At 34.8% G+C, this 20,918-nt stretch overlaps 1 protein-coding gene across 2 annotated transcripts in view; it reads left to right on the top strand.

Moving 5' to 3' along the window:
- The window catches only part of PDS5A (PDS5 cohesin associated factor A), an 86,269-nt gene that overhangs the window by 34,643 nt on the left and 30,708 nt on the right, over positions 1-20,918 (top strand). For both annotated transcript variants that reach the window (XM_074822373.1, XM_074822374.1), the window contains exons 3-13: positions 655-858; positions 1,265-1,351; positions 2,157-2,254; positions 2,752-2,878; positions 6,550-6,630; positions 7,636-7,776; positions 8,837-8,952; positions 9,744-9,838; positions 10,697-10,842; positions 16,948-17,099; positions 20,184-20,297. In XM_074822373.1, coding sequence (XP_074678474.1) covers positions 655-858; positions 1,265-1,351; positions 2,157-2,254; positions 2,752-2,878; positions 6,550-6,630; positions 7,636-7,776; positions 8,837-8,952; positions 9,744-9,838; positions 10,697-10,842; positions 16,948-17,099; positions 20,184-20,297 — 1,361 coding nt within the window. The remainder of the gene's footprint in view (positions 1-654; positions 859-1,264; positions 1,352-2,156; positions 2,255-2,751; positions 2,879-6,549; positions 6,631-7,635; positions 7,777-8,836; positions 8,953-9,743; positions 9,839-10,696; positions 10,843-16,947; positions 17,100-20,183; positions 20,298-20,918) is intronic.

The raw sequence follows: 20,918 nt of genomic DNA, 5'->3' as shown, positions 1-20,918 counted from the left end.
TAGCTGTACTAGAAGAAACAAGGTAACCATGTAGTTGATTTTTTTTCATTATATAGATAAGGCTATAGATGCAGTTTTGAGTGTGCAGAAAGACTACATCTGCAGTGTTGGACATATAAGAATTTAATCCCTCATATGGAATCTAGTTTAAACGAAATGAAAGGATTGTGCATATGTAAAGTAGTTCTTGAGCTCTTGTGCCTTGATATAGGCAGAGCTTAAGACTGGCCTCTTAGGCTCCTCCCAAGTCTTGGAATAGCTCTTAAAGCAACTGCATTATACTGTAGCCTATATGTTAGGCCAGATGGCTTGCATCCCTTTGTACTGTCTATACTGAAGCTGTCTGGGACTGCTTTGATGAAGAAATGCTGCCATCTCCAACCTTGTTAACCTCAGGTTAAGACTGGCAAAATAAGCAGACCTGGAAAGCATTTTTCAGTGTCTTAATTTAAAATACCAAGTTCAATAAGCCTTTAAGTATCAAATTAACACTTTTCTTTTTCTGATGTTTGTCCTAACAAAAAAGTTATACTGCTGTGATTATGCAGTGCAACATGTATTGATAGCACTGCATCCTTTTAGAGAAAGTATTGTTGAGTAATTAGGGATAAAAGCAGAAAGCACTCAAATGGGGTTTTTTCCTGTGTTTTTCAGATGGTGGTAAAAACCTTCATGGATATGGACCAGGACTCGGAGGATGAGAAGCAGCAGTATCTCCCATTAGCCTTGCACCTTGCATCTGAATTCTTCCTCAGGAATCCCAATAAAGATGTGCGCCTCCTAGTAGCATGTTGCTTGGCTGATATCTTTCGTATCTATGCTCCTGAAGCTCCATATACTTCTCATGACAAACTTAAGGTAAAAATGCTTTATAAAATAAAGGCTTTCTTCCTACCTCATTCTCTTACTGAGAAATGCCCTGCACCTACCTCCCAGAAAAAAAAAAAAACAAACCCAAAACCAACCAAACAAAAAAACAACTGAAAATTTTTTTTTACTTGCATTTATACTGATGACAGTTTTATTGAAGAGATGTTGCTTTAGTCCTGTGAGTAAGTGTAGTACTTTAAGGGCCAGAGATGTGTAAAGAAACACTAGATAACCAGTATCTGTGTTGGTAATAGCTTTCTGTCAGTGCCAAAAAAAGACAATTTAATGTTCTCATGTCACGAGTTTGTAAATGTGGGTAGATGTCACTACTAAAGGGTTGTGTTTTTATTCTCTGCTGAATGAAGCTTGTAAACACTTTATTGTTTTTTGACAGGACATATTCTTGTTTATTACAAGACAATTAAAAGGCTTGGAGGACACGAAGAGCCCTCAATTTAACAGATACTTTTACTTGTTAGAGGTAACGCAATAATTGTAACTTTCAGTAGATGGTATTTACTCTGTAAGCCTAAGAAATGTAATCAGTCTTTCTCCAGATGTGCCAGTATGTCTAGGAAATTTCTCTTACTTTGTAAATCACACCAGACTCATAAACGTTCCATGAACTGCTTCTTTTAGTAGTTATAATTCTGTTTGCTTTTAATAAGTTCCTGAAGCCTGTAATTGAGGACATGTTAAAACAATTGGTATTTATTAACATTTAGCTTTTTTCTTAACAATTCTATACATTGTTTTTTGTATCCTGCAACCTTAAGGTACCTCATCAAGAGAGAATTTCAAATGCTGATTAAAATGCAAATCTGCTTATATTGATGATGGGAGAAGGGGCATAAGATTTTGGCTTAAAAACATCAGAAAAACCTACTCTTATTAAGAAGTGTGGAGTTTTTATCAGTGTACATTTAGAAACTATCTTGTTTGTAAACCTTTTATTGATGTTTAAAACTATTGTTTCATAGCATGAAGAAAAAATCTAGAAACATGGACTTATGTTAACAATTTCTGTCAATCTGCTTTTATACATAAGAAATCAATTATTGATGAGATTATTTTATATTTAGTTTCTTTCTATATGTATATTGCAAAGACCCTTTGTGTTAAGAGCTCTTTATAGGCAAAGCAAATATCCAGTCTCTTTCCCCAAAGGGTTTAAAATCTATTGTATAATATTTTTTCTTAAATAGAAAAAAAATTACCTAACATGATTGTATTTATGTGACTTAATGTGAAGTTGTAATATCCTGAATATCCTATTTTTGTTTTAGAATTTAGCTTGGGTTAAATCTTACAACATCTGCTTTGAGTTGGAAGATTGCAATGAAATTTTTATTCAGCTTTTTAGGACTCTTTTTTCAGTTATCAAGTAAGTTGAGTTGCTTCAGTTACATTAAATTGTCAAAATATCATCAGTTTTGGGGGTAGACTGAATCCTTGCATAGTCTACAAATAAGTATGTCTGAATAGAACAAGTCTTTATTCCTTCAAACGAGGAGATACAGGGAAGGCAAATGAGTGCGAATTACTGACACTATGGAGGGGTGTGTGTCTAGAAGTGTTTTAAAATTTCTTGTCCACATTGCAACAGTATACTTCATTCTTGCTCATTTATCTACATTTGTATTTCCATGGTGGTTATTTTCTTCTTTTTTGTTTTGTTTCATTTCTTAAAGCAGAGCTAGGGTGTTCTAGGTTTTTTTTTAAGCTTTCTGTAAGAGAGGAAAGGGGCATAAAATAGTTTTGAGATGTCAAGAATGTAAGTGAGGGCAAGATGTACAGTTTTAGACATTGTTTCTTAACAGTACTGTTAAATTGTCAGACCCTGACAAATATTAGTATTGATATTATTCTTTATCATCTTAGTAATAGCCACAACCAGAAGGTACAAATGCATATGCTGGATTTGATGAGTTCTATCATCATGGAAGGCGATGGAGTAACTCAGGAGCTGCTGGACTCGATTTTGATTAACCTCATTCCTGCACACAAGGTCTGCAAAGTAAAACATTATAGTAGTACAGCATTATAACAATAATTTTCATTGCCTTTTGCTTGTTTATCTCTCCACACATTTTAGCCATCATGATTGCTTCCCCCCCCCCCCCCCCAGCCTCATAACAGAGGATTGAAAATTTCCTTTGGGAATTATTTGGTGCTGCTCATTAGCTATGTCTGGATTATTCAGTATCAAGAGCTTCTGCCTACTTGTCACCTCAGGAACTCTGTACTGAAACAGAAATAAAGTATTTTCAAGCAGATGTAATAGGAAAACATTATATCTTACGATTTGTTGGTTGGTTTGGGTTTTGGGTTTGTTGGGGGTTTTTTAATTGAAAAGACATTAAGTATTTTTTTTATTTTTTTTAAAAAAAAAAGGAAAGGGAAAAAAATATTTTCCGAAGTCTTCTGTGGGGACTTGCTGCTTACCTCAGCTTGCCAGGGAGACTCCCCTCTACCTCCCTAGTTGTTTTTTTTATTTTCCTCCAGTGTCCTTCCCCCTTAAACTTTTCTTGTACTGAAACCTAATTATTACCTGTAGTACTTGCTCCATATTCTTTTATGAGTTCCATACTCATTCTGCCCTTTGCAGAGTTCAGCATCCCTTTAACTCACAAGTGACACATACCCACACACACCCCCCCATACCCACCCCTGGTCTGCAATTGAGCTTTTGAAGTAGTACTTTTACCGTAAAGGCCAATTAAAGTTGAAAGGAGAGTAAACACAACTCAGCCATGAAATCACAGAAAGTGAGATGCAGGCTGCTGTTGCCTTCCATTGACCAAGAAAATTCCCTTGCTAAAACGCTTGTGCTTCTTACTGAAAATTGTATGGAGATCAGTAAGTTTCAACTACAAGCTTCAGTAAATGAACTGTACTCTGATTACCAAATTCTGTTCATTTATTAATTTAAAATAATGACAAAATTAAGGCAGCATCCATGACTACAGAATTAAAGTTAAATTTGCACATAAAAGCAGGGATTATTCCTTTGGCTACCTAAAGAGGAAGGATTCATGGAAGTGTATATCACAGGAGTTTGATTAAGTCTTGGCCATTGTCATTTACCTGTGAAATCTCAGCAATGGGGATATAAAAGTATCTATTGTCTGAGGTCAGTTTGCATTCCTTCTGTCATTACCATGAGATGGGAATATCATTCTATCAACTCATTTTTATTCACAGCAGCTGAATGGTGTCTTATTAAAACTGCTAACAGGAAGGGAGGCCTCTTATTCATAACAATAGAAAAAGAGTCCTTTTGAAAATATGCTGTTCTTTGTAAATTGTTTCTAATCAATTATAGTCAGTAGAGATCAGGAGTGGAAATAGGAGTGGAGATGTGTATGTCAGGTAATGGGTGATGCTATTAACAGTGGTGGGCAGGCATTGCTCTGAGGACGCAAAGACCTGGTAAACCTCGTACAACTGGACAGTGTGTTGTGACTACTTGGTGTAGGCGAAGTAAAAGTGAATATGATCCTTTAGCATTAATGTTAGCTTAATCATGTAATTTTACCTAATGAAGGAAATTCTTAAGCAAGGCTCTGATAAAGAAGGAGGTAAACTTGGTGTAAATATTGGGTTGTACTGCATATTTAGTATCTGTTAGAGGACTGGTGGCCAGTCCTTATTGGCTCTTGGCCATCATGACTGAGCAAATACTATGCTTTAGTCAGTGCTCAGTATCGTACTGTGGTCAGTATTTTCGTCTGGTTTAACTTGTTTGTTTCCTGCAACAACAGAACTTAAAACTACTGCTTTACCCATAGTAGTTTTTTTTTTTAAAAAAAAAAAGAAAAAAAGAGGAAGTTCTTTCATCTGCTCTGTGTAAGACAGTACTGCAATAAAAAAAGATAAATATACCAGTACCTAGACAGGAAGTAGAGTCTACCTCAGTATCTAAATTATATTCATTTGTACCTCCATTATCAGTTAAGTGACTTTACTGTACATTGTTCTCTCTGTGTGTGCTAATGTGGCTTTCCTCTAGTGAATCCAGGTTTTCAATAGCAGTATGGTATGACACATTTTGCTCAGACCACCTATGGCATCAAGCTGTAGTTCTTTTTATTAACTTTAAAACCAGTGCTATTTAGTGAATATTTTTCTTCACACTTTTCCTATGAAGGTTAGTCCTTAAAAACATGTATTTCATGTATTTAAAATCAGTGTTTTCTTCTGCATCCTCTACAGCATGGCCAATCCAGACCTGCAAAGTTTTATTTTCTCCTAACAGATTGATTATTTGCTTATTTATTAATTATTAATAGTTGTTTATCAATAGATATTTATTTTCTAGGCTGTTTTGGTGTTTGGTTCTTTAGGGGGGTGTGTTTGGGTTATTGGTTAGGTTTTTGGTTTTGTGGGTTTTTTTGTTTTTTGGTTTTTTTGCTCTGGTGAGACTGTCTAGGGGAAAAAAAAACAACACAACTTCATTGTAAGAAATATTTGAAGCTGTATTGAAGATCCAAGTAAAATAAACTTGCTCTATGAGGTTGGCAGTCCTTTTGGTTTAATACAGACTTACCTGCCCACAAGATTTTAATCATGGTCTGGTTTGGAGAGAAACTGTTTTGTTTTGAATTTGAGAAGAGTTTATGCATATCTGTCTGTCTCCTATAATGAGACATCAGTTTAGTGCTATGGTGGCTGAGGAGATATTTGTTTGAGTCTTTGGCTATTTGTTTCTCTTTACTATCTGTTGATGAACTGTCTTTCAGTTTGTCATCTCATTAACTAAAAGAACATGAAGGAGTCATTCTCAATGTAGACTTGCCAAATACTGTCTTTCCAAGAATCAGTCATCCTTAGGCTTTACCTGTATTTTGTCTGCAGTAATTTGTAATTTTCAGGATAATCAGCTAATCCACCTTCCTTTTTTTTTTTTCTTCCCCCCCCCCCCAGCTGCATTAATCCCTAGATGAGATGAAATACTTCATACTGGATTTTGTGCAGATTTGGACAGTCACATTTTTCAGATGTGCAGTTACATTCCTTATCTTGCTCAAGAGTAATAAAAACAATGTTCAGATTTGTTATGTTGCAATCGAACGTTTACTTGGAAACTTTGCAGCTAACTCTACCCAAGTGTAGGTGCTTTCTGTGGGCTATCTCAGAGCATACAGTGCAGTCCATGGAGAAGTCAGTGCACAGTTTTACCCTGTAGACAAGGCTGAATTTTGCTTCACGGTGTGCTTTTAATGAGTATGTGAGGGGGAAATAAAACTACATTTAAATAGTAAGTTAGATTAGTTAGTTTTTCAGTGGCAAAATTTAGTGTACTTTAGTTACAAAAGTGTGGAGGTGTGGTAATGCCTCTTCAAAATTTTTAATGTGATTGCATGTGAAAACTTTTTATAAATCTGAATGCAATGCTAAAGATAACAACTGGAGTGATAAAAGTCTTAGAAGAATGTACAGGAAGTGATGGTTTTGGGTTAGATTTCTTTTAAGTATGTGAAAAACTAGTTTTAAGATTTTTTCGAAGTCTGTAGTTGTGGAGTTAACATAATTGAACTTAGATAGTTTTGAAAACAAATAGATTGGTGGTAGAACATACCTTTCTAAAGTCATGGTCTTTTAAGGTTGGGAGAGAAAAGTCAAGTCACCTGAAATAGTTTGTCTCTTTAAAATTTTATTGTTTTTCCTTTATTTCAGAACCTTAATAAACAAGCATTTGATCTTGCAAAAGTCCTGTTGAAAAGGACCGTCCAGACCATTGAACCGTGTATTGCCAATGTATGTAAATTAATTAATTCATCCATGTTACCTACAAGTAACAAGTGTTCTTGTTAACTCTGTTGATTTATTGGAGATTTGTTTGTTTATTTAAAAATACTGTTTATAAAAGTCACTACAGTCTTGTGGGGGTTGTAGTCTGGTCCATTCTGTTGTCTTTCCTTGGTGCTGAAACCAATAGAATTCTTTAAAGTCAGATAGTTTAAAGGGAATTAGGCAAATTCATAAAAGATTAATCAGTAAGTATTTAAAAGCTCAAGGAGTCTCACCAACAAGTACCACTTTCCAATTCCCCTGTTTCTTTAAGCTTTTGTAATTAGTCATAGCAGGAACCAGGATAGTGCATAGAGTGACCTTTGAGTTGATTTAATATTACTATTATTCTCACTTTCTTATTCAAGTGTGTAATAGCTTTGTAGCATTTGCCCTGCTCAAATAATACTGATATTAACAACCCACAGTATCTAATAAGAAGTATATCAAGCATGTTAAATCTTAACAATTCCAAAAGAAAGCATTTGTGTTTTAGACTACTTTGTTTTTTCTATTAGATCACTAGCAACTGTGGTACATTACCATCTAATATCACAAGACTTATTATAAAGTCTTTAAAATGGATTAAAAGTAGAGAAGCTTCTTTTTCAGCATTTGATGATCTTCAATTTGGATTGGTTTAAAAATAAGATACTAGATTTTTTTTCTTCAACTTCTGTTGGATGAATATGTATTTTTAATTAATAATTTTATTATTACCTGTTAATTTTGCTGGGGAGATGGTTGTTGATATTTTAAATTACCAAATTACCATGAATTAGTCAATCCTGATAGAATTAGAAGAACTGAACTGTGAAGGATGTTTGTTTGTAATTTGGTTGAGCCTAAACTGTAAGGGTGAAATGCTTCGATGTAATGAAAAAATGTACATTGAGTACTTTCCATTAAAATTAAGGTATGAATGATACTACATTAATGAAAATCTGCTCAATAATATTGTTTGTGTTCTAGTTTTTTAACCAGGTTCTGGTACTGGGGAAGTCTTCAGTAAGTGACTTATCTGAACATGTGTTTGATTTGATACAAGAGCTTTTTGCCATAGATCCTCACTTACTGCTGTCTGTCATGCCGCAGCTTGAATTCAAGCTGAAGGTAGGTTACAATGTAGATTTGGACAAGTAATAAAGAGTGCAGAGCTGTGGATTTAATAAGTGTTCTACTGGAGGGATAAAAGTTTTATATTTATCACTTTAAAATAAAGATAAACGTAATATTAAAGGAAGGACACTGGAAAGTTGTGTGCAACTGTGTGCTTTTGGTGCTTGCAAGCATGTATTATGCACACAATACATAATCATAACAATAAATTCATATGATCTAATGCAAAAGTTATATGAATGTAATCTTTGGATTTCAGCTGAAACAACATATAAAGTACTTAGGCTGTGATTGGCCTATCTCATGAAATGCAAACGTATCAGCTTCAGTATTGATATGCAGAATTTTCTTTTGTGAAATAATGTTTTAATAATAGAAGAAGTATTTCCAAATATTTTCTCAGGTTTGTCTTAATCGGCGAATATGTCAGCTGATTTCTTTTGAATCACTGGAAATTGTTATTTTATTCTGACTTGGGGGGGGTTGGGTTTTTTTAATTAAAAAGCTATTTGTCTTTCATAAGATTGTAAGTGGACAAGAGAAGTAATTGCATGTGTGTGCATGCACATATAAATTATGGTGGCAACAAACAAAAATAACCAAGAAATAGGTATTTGGTGAAATTACATACATCTTTTATTAGTGGACATCTATTTATAACACCTTAATTGGTGTCTTTTCCACACACATAAAATAGTCTTACAGTATGTTTTAAAACAAAGGTAGGATTGTTCATTGTTGAAATTGTTAGGGATATATGTTACTCGAACTACTGTGCATGGGTGTTTATTTCTGAACGAGAAAGAATTTTCAAAGCACAGCCATCTGTCTAACCCATCTATTTGATGGCTGTAATATGTTAACTTAATAGGTATTCATATATTTTTACTCATATTCATCTAATCTAATTAGGGAGACTGAGGATTATCAGAAATTTCAAAGTCACTTTTTAATCTAATTTATAAAAGCAGAAGGAAAAGGAACCCAGAAATTATTATTAGTAAGATAGTACAAATAATGATTTACAGTTCCTTTTTTGTGTGTTGATTTTTAGAGCAATGATGGAGAAGAACGTTTGGCTGTTGTTCGACTTCTGGCTAAACTCTTTGGCTCCAAGGATTCTGATCTGGCCACACAAAATCGTCCTCTTTGGCAGTGCTTTCTTGGGCGGTAAGAGAAATGGGGATAGAATTCTGAATTTCTCTTCTTTCTGTTCTGAATTTTCTGATAGTATTGAATTTTTCATTGTGTTTTTAGAGGACGTAACTGTATTTGAACAAATTTTGTTAAATCTTCGAAGCAGAGAATTGCATACAGTTTTACTTTAGAATGAAGAAGCCTGAAGGACTGCTGCTATACTGCTGTCAGCTGTGGGAATATAGGTTAGATAGTACATTATGTACATAGCAGTAATTACACAATAGATGTGCCAGCATTGTCTGAAATTTCATACTGTTCAGCTATATCTGCAACTGTATCTGTTTTAATTGGCATTTACCTTTTTGGGTGAAGAGATAGTTCCTTTTAAGTAAATATAGAGTTTTATCATTTTTTAAGAAGTGAATGTTTTCAAATGATACATGTTATATGGCGGTTTATATTTTTATAATTTCATATGTGTGTGTATCTGTATATACACATGCACGCACACGATTGACAGTGTATGGAGAATTATGTTCAAAAGTCAATGGAGAAAATCCATTGGGTGAACATTTCATCCACATATAGCATATTCATACTTTAATTTTAGTCCTGACTTAATTTCACAAGAAATAATATAAAAACTTGTATGAGGTATGTTATGGAGATAAGTTCAAAACATTTCTATTTTATTATTTTGCCATATAAAAGTATTCTAATAGTTAATGGAACATACTATCAACACATGTTACCTCATAGAGAATAATCTTGATTTGCAAGGCTAATTAAAAATTAACATTCATCATCTTCTATCCCTCTAGGTTCAATGATATCCACGTCCCAGTGAGATTAGAGAGTGTGAAATTCGCCAGTCATTGTTTAATGAACCATCCAGACTTAGCAAAAGACCTCACTGGTGAGATGCTCATATTGGGGTTTAGAATAATTGAAGAAATGAGCAAGGAAGAATGGAATTATTTCTGTACATAACTGTATAGTTCTAAAATGTATCAGGTCCAATGCTTGATGCTAGATGGAACTACCATTACTTTCTGATGAAGACAAGTGCTAGTTATTAGAAAGAGAGGAGTATTTGACATTATGTGGGTTTTGTCAGAGTGAGTCTTTAAGAAGCTACTCATTGCAGAGTGAGTTTTAAAGTATTTTCAGATTCTAATAAAACTTCTGGCAAGTCAAAGCAAATATTGGTGCAACATCTTGATTTATTTTCAAAAACAGTGTGTTCCCCAGTACTCTCTTCTACTGAGTTTAGAAAATGCCATTGTGCTGATCTAAACTATGAAGTTTCTTCTTTCACTTCAGCATCATTTTAACCATGAGCAGAATTTCAGGCTTAACTGAAAATATTGTCGTGTTTTGATGCAAGCTACCCTACAGCAATTGTCAGTGTTTTTCATTTATTACTTACCTTCTTACCTCTTTGGGAATGAGTCTCTGCTCCCTTTATTTCTTCTTGCTCCCCCACCCCCCTTTATTTTCAATACATTCTAATCACTTCATTGCTTGTTGCAAATGAGGTTATTGTAAAAGCTATTAACTTTTATATTCTTCTGATGTTTACGGTTATATAATTGTTTTATATTTAACACAGAAAATGCTGGAACAGATGTTTCCTGTAGGCAGTTATATGTTTAATAGATTATATGGTGATGATATGTGACTGTCATTTAATTGTTTTAACATTGTTAATAAATTGGAATATATCATATCTAGATAAAAAAGCCAAGCTTTTCATTGTTTCTGGTCGTGACAGAATATTTGAAGGTTAGATCACATGACCCAGAAGAAGCCATTCGACATGATGTTATTGTTACAATTATTACTGCGGGCAAGAGAGATCTTTCTCTAGTCAATGACCAGCTGCTTGGCTTTGTAAGGGAAAGAACGCTAGACAAACGGGTAAGTGTTAATACTCTATTTCTAGGAATATCTGCTTCTGATATATTTTGGTGAGTGTAAAACCAAAAAACCAAAAGCCACAGAAACAGAGAAAATCAGTTGGCTGTTAGAATGCTGCGGGGGGGAAAAAAAAAGTCTTACCAGAACATCTTAATGAAGATTCCATATTATGGAGGCACCAGTAAAGTGTTGTCAAGCAAATAAGATCATTGACTTGTGAGGAACACAATCATATTGTAAGAACATAAGAATTGCCACATATGTTTAGGCCAAAGGTCTCCATAGTTCACTGTAATTCTCACAGTGGTCAGTTTTGGGTTTTTAGCAATTCATGATTTAAGGATTTCTTAAATCTGTTTGATCATGTTCATCATAGCTTCCAATGGAACTTTATTCCATGAGTTTATCAAGTTCTTTCTTGAACATATTTGTACTTTATAAGCATCCATGGCACCTGCATCAGTAAATTCAAGTTTAATGCATGGGTGGAAAAAAGTAACTTCACTTGTTTGTTTTAAACTTGTCTGATAGTTTCACTGAGTATCTCGTAGTTCTTGCATTATGTAAAATAATAAATATTCTTTGACCCACTTATGATTTAATAAATATGTATATCATATCTTCTCCACTCCTTTGCTTTCCAAGGTAAAGAATCACCTCATTAACTTTTACACAAATTGATTATTGCATGCTTCTGATCATTCTTGCCTGGTTGTTTTATATCCTCTTGGAAACAAGATGACCAAATTCAGCCATGGCATTCAAGGCATGCACAGTGTTCTGTACATACTTTATGATAATTTTTTTTTTCTGACTATTTGACATTCTGCCTTTTACACTATTTCTGAGCACTGAGCTGACAATTTTAAAAAACATCCACGTTGACTTCAGGATCTCTCCTGAATAATTTTAGATGATACATTGCCTAATAATATACATGCAGAGTTAATGCAGGTGGGAAAACATGGCCTTAATCTGAATTTCTTTTATTTTGTATTGTAACAATTCAGTAGCGTGACACTTTTCTGCAGTTCTTCATTATAATGTTAGATCTGACTGTCTCAGTAAATTTTATACATACTGTTCAGTTAATTTTCTAGTAATTTTTCATATGTTAAGTGTCACAGATCCCTTTCTGACTCTGTCAGTAGGTTCCATTTGTTCCCTTAATTGTGGAAATCAGTCATTTATTTCCACCCATTGTCCCCTATGTTGTAGTTAATAATTAATTCACAACAGGATTTTTATTTTAAGATCCTCTGGTGTGAGACTTTGTTGGAAGTTTTTTGGGGATCCTAATGCATTTTACTGATATGCTTAGTCATAGAATGGTTTGGGTTGGAAGGGACCCTAAAGATCATCTAGTTCCAACCCCCCTCATGGGTCTGCTAAAATTTATTTTTTCTTAGATGAAACTTCCCATTATGTAACATGTAATGACACATTCCCATAACTTCATTTGTCAGCAGTGTCTACTCTTTGTTGTTACTGTTTTCTTTCAGCCTGCTTGCCCATTCAAAATCTCATGTTCTGGTGAGTGGCACTCTGTTCCTCTTGGGACCATTTAGTTTCTTTCACATTTGCTGTGTTCAATCTGTTCATTGACAGATTGCAATAATAGAATAGTTAGTATTTGATGTATCATTTCTAAATTCCTGTAGAAGTCTTGGATGGGATACCACCTGGTCTTTGATTCTGTTACTGATAATTTTATTAATTTGTTTTAAAATGTCTTGTGATGACACTTGAAGAAACCTCTTCAGGACCCCTCTCCTGGAATAAATCTTGTTTGTGTTTAAGCCCTACAAAAGGGCCTGGAAGGCTTCCTGCTTCTGGAGGCTTTGGTGAAGATGTTTAATTAGTATGCTTTTTTAATAATTTGGTTCTGAAACTTTTGCCATGCTTCATTAAGGATTTACATTTAACTTGCCAGAGCTTATACTCTTTCCTGTTTACACTCTTTCAGATGTGGCTCCATTCTCTTTGGAGGGTGATGTTTTAATAGCAGACTTCACTGTGCTGTGTAGCCATGTTGATTTTTTTGTTGTTGTTCCTTTTTGATAGGGGCATCCTTTCTATAACCTGTGTCATTCTAGCTAGTTACTTTTATTATTCTAAAATAATTTTCTCTTTTTTATGTTCCCCTTTTTAAATGAGAATGTTACTGTAATGGATTTTGAGAAAAGGATGTCATCTTTGCACAAAGAGAAATACTTATTTTGAGAATTATTATAAAGCAGCTCTTTACTAGTTGTACCTGCAGCTTGACCTTGCACATTTCTCAGGAGTGATTAATACCACCTTCCTTGTTTTTCAGCCATTAAACAAACATGTCCAGAAAGTAATTTATGAGATTTAAAAACTTGTAGTGTAACAACCACCTTCCCTCTGGCACTTCTACCTAGTCAGAATGGGATGATTGTTACTGTGTCTTCTACATAGTGTCTCTGTTGTACTTCAGCATGTCGCCATCAGTAAGAGGCAGTCAGTTGTAGAGCTATAATACTCATTTCTACAGAGCAAGGGATTTTCAGTTCATATAGCCTTAAACCCAGTGTGGTGGTACTTAATGTTCTTCATATGTTTGACTCAGTGATTTCACACCAGTCATAGGTTTGATGATCTATTACATTTCAAGGTTAGGTGCCTTTTCAGGCACTCATCTGTGAAGAATGATTTCACCTCTAGATGATGTTTCTCTTATAAAAAAAAATCTCTGGAGAGAGCTTTAATGAAAATACATCCTGAGGACAAATGAAAATTGAGGATTGACTAGAAATGACTACAACAAATACTTAGAATTTGAAGTAGACTTTAACAGTATAGCATGTCTTTGTAAGTATAATTAGTGTTATAAAATGAATATCAACGACTCGTAAACTTTCGGCATTTTCTTTTAGGATTTTTCTCCAGTTTGGGAGAGGGGCATTGATATGTCCATGTAATTGTCTTTATTTTTTTTTATGTAGGACTTTTTCAGTTCCAGACATAGTGCATTATACCTATTTTAATTATTCTTTTGCTTTAAAGAACTCCATTATCTTCTGCTGACTGCATTTACCCCTTGTAGCCAGGTTTCTGTTGGATAAATCTACTGCAAACTCCTAAGTCATCATTCATCAATTTGACTTAATCTCATTCTTTTTAGGCCTGCAATCATCTATCAAATGAGAATAGATATTACTATAAAAAGAGCTCTTGTCCAACAGGTTGAAGTAAAATGCTGATTGTTTAAACACCCTAATCTGTCATTTCAATCCTGCCTTTTTTCTTCATAAAACAATGTGGCATCTAGAAAAATTTAAATTTAAATCATGCTAACTGTTATGTTATTGATGTGATCTGTTTTTTCTTCTGGCCATGTTCTAATTGGTACAGTATTAGTAAAGATAGCCTAATGACTTTTTTTATGGTAAAAGTTTTTGGCTAAAAGATAGTACTTTTTTTAAAAAAGTCATTAGGTAACTTGATCTGTATGGGTGTTTGCACAATGATTACAGCTATTAAAATACAACCAAAAAAAAAAAAAACAAACCACCAAACTGCACCACCTGTAGTTTTCAAATCCATTTTTATTGGTCCAGTTGGAAAATTAACTGGGAACAGATGCTTCCCAAAAACTAGAATCCAGTCTTTGCTAAGAATTGTTCTGAGGAATTTTCCATTGGAGCCCTGTCTCTAGGGTCTTGCCAGTGTCTTCAGTTTTTAGAATAATTAGTTTCAGGAGACATTTAAAAGCTTTTAAAAATGGTTCCTTTATACTGGAGTAACCTTAAGAACCTGAAAAGTTAGAGGAGAGTTTTGACATCTGACTTCTGTTCCCATTTCTCCCAACAGCCTTTGTGGTCTAGAGACTTAGTCCCTTCATGAGAATAGACTTTCACATCATCAGCTTGAAGTCAAAAGCTATAGAATGAGGAGCCATAGGAACAGACTCCCATTTTCTTTTTCTCTTTATGCGTTTTTCTGCATGTGTTAGTTTTAACTCCTTCTCTGTGTGTACTAAAAACCGTTGTGGCTTTTTCCAGATGAAGGAGAAAGATTTTAAGATTTTAATATTCTTAACTCTATGGAAGGAATAGTTTAGCTATTCCAACAGGTAAGAGATTGTCTTGAATTTTCGATAACAGGTTAGGTTTTTTAACTCAGCCCAGCAGGATTTTAATTATGCTGGTTAACCAAGGAAGCTAAGACTGTCAAAATTCTTTTTGTTAATTAAATCAGGGTAGTAGTTCTGTTAGCTGTGTTTATTGGTCTGCTCTCTTTGAAATAGATTATTACGTTCACCTTTATTTTCATTTGCCTTCATATTTTATCCTACTGTTTGAGCTCTAATTCTCAGTTGTACCTTATTCTTTTTTTTTACCTGTATCTCCTGTTCAGTGACTTGCTTCCATGGTGTATCAAAGGCATTCTGTCTACTGCCTCCCATCTTCTGCCTGAAACCACCTTTCTGCATGCTCAAACTTCTACTCTCTACAGCAGTTTCAGTGATCAGAAATCTATTGACGATCCAAACCTCCTTTCCTTATAACCCCTTGTTAAGTACTCTGCTTTCATTTAAGACTTAAATTTTCTAGAATCATTTCTTGCAATCCTCTGATGTCTTCTGAAAATAGTTTTGCTATCCTTCCTGTCTCATACAGGAGATCTGGTGAAGCTATCAATTGCATTGGAAGGGTATATCTGAATGGAGAAAAATATTAATGCTTTTCTGAAAATGTTTCTCTCAGGCCTTTATTTTCTTTAAAATGTGCTTTAGATTGCAATGGGTGTGAACAAATTCCTGCAGAGAAGTTAAACGATAGTGTCTATAGCAAAAATTTTTCTCTTTTGTGAAAACAAAGTATTATAGTATATACTGTCAGAGTTGTTACTATCTTGAGTGTTACTTTTGGTTTTAATATTTAAGAAACATGTAACAAAATACAACTTCATTTTTTTCCATCTTCTTGATATAGCTTACTCCAACAGCTAGTGGTGTCTAAGGCTGTTGTGCTGACATAAGCCATATTACCTTCAAGATTTTCCTTTTCTTTGCCCTTCAAGAAAAGGAAGTCACTCGATAAAACTATTAAGAAATTAAATGTGCAATATCTCACTTAGTGTTATTAAAATAAGCCCTCAGTTTAACACGATTGAAAAAGTGTGAGTAATAGTATCTACATTTATGCTTAATAGGGTGAAAAGATTTGAGCATTGTTAGTCCTTGGAGTTCAAGACCAGAACTGATATCTAGTGTGTTCTGGAAGAAATTATCTCTTTCAGTTTGAATTTCACACATTTCTTTTAAATGGTGAGGGAAAACAAGTTTCTTCTGAGGCTTTCTGTATAAATCATTCACTGGGGGACACTGTTCTCTCTAAATTAATCGTCAGTGTGTTCTGGTATGAGTCCTTCCACAAGTCAGTGTAGCGGAGCTTACAGATCTTGTCTGTTAAAGTGTTTAATAATGGGACATTTCCTGTTTACATGAGGGGATAAAGTAGTGACCACCAAAAGCAAGAATGAGAACCCAGGAACTCCATCTGTGGGTGTTGTAGTCTGGCTTTTTCCTGAATCCCTGGAGTCTTACACTGGTTACTGACAGGCTTCAACAAAAAGGGCTTTTCCCACTGTCCTGGAAAGTAACCTAAGAGTTCAAGCCCTAGCAGGTTTAGCTAGGCCTAAGCTCCAGATCTCCCATTTCTAGACAAGTGCACTGTGAGACAGTGAGGCTATGGAGAGAAAGAAGACTGCCACCTCTCATTGGTGCCTGTCTCTGAATAGATAAAGTCTTCCAAATGATGACTCAAAAAGGCATTTACTCAGGCTTATGTGTTAAGCTATACTTAACTGGTTTTTGCTCAGCACAGAGGAGTACTGGATTCATCTTTACAGGCAATGTGCATGGTACAGGGAAGAAACCCCATATGTAGGCTTTACAAATTCTCGTTTAGAGGCTCTAAACAGCATTTTTCAGCTTTTGAAGTGTCTAAATATAGGAGGTCAGAATGCAGACATTTTGTCTTCCGCACTTCTACATCTTTACTGTATTTGGTATATGTTTGATATTTATTTACCAAAAGCACTTCCCTACCTCCTTTTCATTTCTTCCTCCTCAAGTGGCGAGTAAGAAAAGAAGCTATGATGGGTCTTGCCCAGCTGTACAAGAAGTATTGTCTTCATGCCGAGGCTGGAAAAGATGCTGCAGAGAAAGTGAGCTGGATAAAGGATAAACTTTTGCACATATATTATCAAAATAGCATTGATGACAAGTGAGTCAACCTAAGCCTTCCTACTTTTAATTGTCTAGTGATAAGAGATACTCTGAAAATATGTGCTTATCCTGAGAAAGCTGTTACATTCTGTATTTGTGGTTTTAAGTATGATATATTTAATAAATAATCATTAAGATGTGTACTAAGATATTCAGGATGGTTGCATTATCTGTTCATGTATTGACTCTATTTACTGATGGAACTAGATCTGTGATGATAGTAGATTGTCATAAACTAACTACTGCATCGAAAAAATTGTCAAATTTTGCATTTACTGTACCCAGTTCTTGTTTGCCTTACTACTTTCCAAAGGCTAGCATGTTAAAATCCATGATCAGGCTAGCATGTTAAAATCCCTGATCTCTGAGTGTCGTGCATGTATGCACCACAGTACATGCACAGACATTTCCTTTTGATATGCTACATAGAAATGGACCGTAAGGTAGGACAAAAGTTGAAGAAATACCAGGGGTGCTTCCACTGTTGTGTAATCTTCCCTGTTTTGTCACTCAGTCCCTTTAATTTTTGAAATACCATTTTGGCTTAGAGAAAAGTATTTTGGCCAAGGTTTTGGAAGATCGTTTTCAAGTCTCACTGTTAATTCTTTGTCTTTCACAAGGAGAGTCAAAGTATGAGATCACACAAAGATAGAATTTCAGCTTAGATTTTTCAATACAGCAGACATAAAAAAAAAAAAAAAAAACAACAGAAAAAAGATACGGTTATGAGATTGTACACACAAATTACACTGAAAGTCTTCTGAGGTAGAAGTATCAAATAGTAAAAAATTAGGAAATCTTCACATGTATATGCATCAAATATGCTTGATTTGCATTGAGAGGTTCATTCGGGGTTTTTTTCTAGCATGTTCATGTCTCACTGTCAGTACACAGGCTTGATAGTGAGCAGAGAATGAATCAATTTGGTTCCATGGTGAATGGGGCAGATGTTTTCAGTATTCCTGCTCATGGCAAATGCAGAACACTGTCAGGGAGGCAAGGACTTTGAAGGAAAGATTGTGTCATCAAAGCTGAGTTGCTTTCTCTGATATGCTTTCTTCTGAAAGTCTGATTAAGCTATTGAAACTGATCTTTTCATGAGCAGGCATGGATTGTATGCTGTTTGTTTTCTGAGTATCCACACTGAAAGATTGGTGGCTTGATTTTCAGTGTTCCTCTAGTTCAGTTTGGTACCCTGAATTTTAGTTCAAATTCTGCTAGTTTTTAAGGCTGACAATGAAGTTCTTGCTCAGTCGCACCATTGGGTTGATTGCCCCATCTCAGAGTGGAGGAATAAATGCATTTCAGTGTTACCATTGTCAGAATTAGAAAGTTAGTACTTTTAGCACCTGAAGAGCTGTAGAAATGCTATAATCTTTTACGACAGAGTCCATCCAGTCCTTTAAACGCACAAGCATAGGTCAAAATTGGCCAGCTGTCTGAGCCTTGGACTATTTTCCATTGTGTGCATGGGATAACGCTAGTTCTTTCAAAAGGTAATGGTGCAGTATCACACTGTATTCAGGCATGAAGTGGAATAGAACAAATTTTCGACACACATCCTTAACTCAGTCACTTGATAATGTTTTTAATGTTACTTGAATACTGATGTGCATGTCTACTCAAGACTGAGAACTTCTGACCTTAAAAACTGCTTATCACTTGTGTGCTCTGAGCTTCTTTGTTTTACAACAAATGCATGGGGTATGGAGTAAAATCACCCCATCTTCAACCTGCCCTGTTACCTGCTGTTGACGGGCTAGCCAATGACTTTCCTCACAAGAGAAAAACGTGTCCCAGAGGTATTCCATATTTGTATATCTTTACCCTAACCAACATGGTCCAGGGAAGGCATGATACAGTCTCACCATTGGTATTGACAGCTTTTCTAGAACATGTATCTGTAGAGATATGGGCTAGAGCAGTATTGATAAATTAGTAAGATAACTCTAATGCCTTCAATCTTCTAGTATGTTAAACAGAAATGGAGTCCCCTGAGATCTGAAGATGCTGTTCCCCAAGCAATTTAATTCTTGGAGTCATCAGTAGTAAAATGTATATTTAAAGGGAGAAAGCCAAGTTTTCTTTAATACTCACAGGATGCCTTGAGATAGCTGTATCCATATTCATGATCATCCTTTTATTCCTCTGCCTTGCCATCATGTCTCTTTCAGGGTTCTTTGAGCAGAAATAAGGTGTGTTTGACCTGGGCTGCTTTCTGTGGTCTTTGTACAAGGCACTCCCAGAGTACTTAGTAAGAATCATAGTGAAAAAGTTTGTAAATTCAAACGCACAAAATATTTGTCCATAAATATGAGATTGTATAGCTGAACATTGTACACAGCTCTCATTGCTACAGATTAAATTAATGTCTGAATGTTCTTTCTTTTAGAGGGGCTATAATTAGATGAACTGTACGATCATATTTTGTAGTTCAACTTTTGTATTTTATGTAAAACTTTAAATATGTATTGTTTTCAAAAAGATAATTGGAGAATGTTTTTTCTGGTTTGGTTTGCTCTCGCTTAGTTTCCCTTTTGCTTCTTTTGTTGTATATGTTTTGGTGTTCTTTTGTCTCTACCTTTTTAATGCTGATTTTTAGCTTCTATATTAGAATAATGAGTAGTTCCAAATGTTTTGCTTTTGTCTCAAATACTACAGTTTTATCTTAACCTTTCCCTCAAGAATGCTTCAGACTTTTACTTTTTCTCCCCCTTGAGTTATATTATTATATTCTTTCTCCTTTATTTGGGCTTTTTACTTTCTTGTATGTATGAGAGTAAGCAAAGGGAGATTCTCTGAGTTTAAAGAAAAAGGAGAATTTGGATGGTGACAAAGCAATTACTTCCTCTTAGAGATGAAGATGACAGAACATGAAAAATCTCTCAAGAAGCAGTTCTTGCTAATCTTCCTATCAATAGTGGAAGGGATCTTTACAGATGAGGAAAAAACCACTACTTTTTTTCTTCTCTGTTGAAAAATCTAGTTTCATGGACTTCCGATATTTCTTGTTCTTTCAACTTGTCTGAAAGGTATCACCACTTTTGAAAATGTACAGTTTTAACCTCTTCTTTTCCTGCAGATTACTGGTAGAGAAAATCTTTGCTCAGTATCTCGTTCCACACAATTTGGAAACGGAAGAGCGAATGAAGTGCTTGTACTATTTATATGCTAGCTTGGATCCAAATGCTGTCAAGTGAGTATAGTTTCTATTCAGCAAATACTTGCTTTCTCAGGCTTTTCCAACATCTATATCATCTTTCTTGTATTATCAGGATTTAAATAAAAATATAAGTAACTGATGCTTAGCGTTATTTGCAAGTAGTATTTCAAAACATTTCCCTTTTATATACAAACTCTACATGTTCAAAAGACATGACAAAAAGATGCCTGGATATTTGAAAAGAGTGATTTTATCCATTTGTTTTCATTCAATGAGAACAATGCAGAGTTAAAAATGCACAAGTAATGACTTCTACGTCTGCTCTATATTAGGGTCCATGATGAAGATACCTGTAACTGAATTCTGGTTGATAGTGGCTTGGTTTTTATGTTGAAAGATAATTTGGGTGGTTGTAAGACATACTGTGCCTGTCCTGCATATGTGAAATTGCTCCAAGCAGAATAATAAGAGAGGTGATGTTCTGTAAAAAGAGAAAATTGGTTCCACCTTGTTTGGAACAGTTATTTTTAATACTTGGTAGGTTTTGATTGTACCTAGCAGATGTTGCGCTTGTAAGATAAATGAAGAAACAATCTTGCTCACTAATACATCCAGCATGTTCTTGTCATGAACAAATTGGTAAGCTTTTCTTTT

Source organism: Strix aluco, chromosome 4 (assembly GCF_031877795.1).
Source record: "Strix aluco isolate bStrAlu1 chromosome 4, bStrAlu1.hap1, whole genome shotgun sequence".
Classification (NCBI taxonomy): domain Eukaryota; kingdom Metazoa; phylum Chordata; class Aves; order Strigiformes; family Strigidae; genus Strix; species Strix aluco.
Note: the sequence above shows the minus strand (reverse complement) of the source record. Positions and strands in the feature narration are given on the sequence as shown.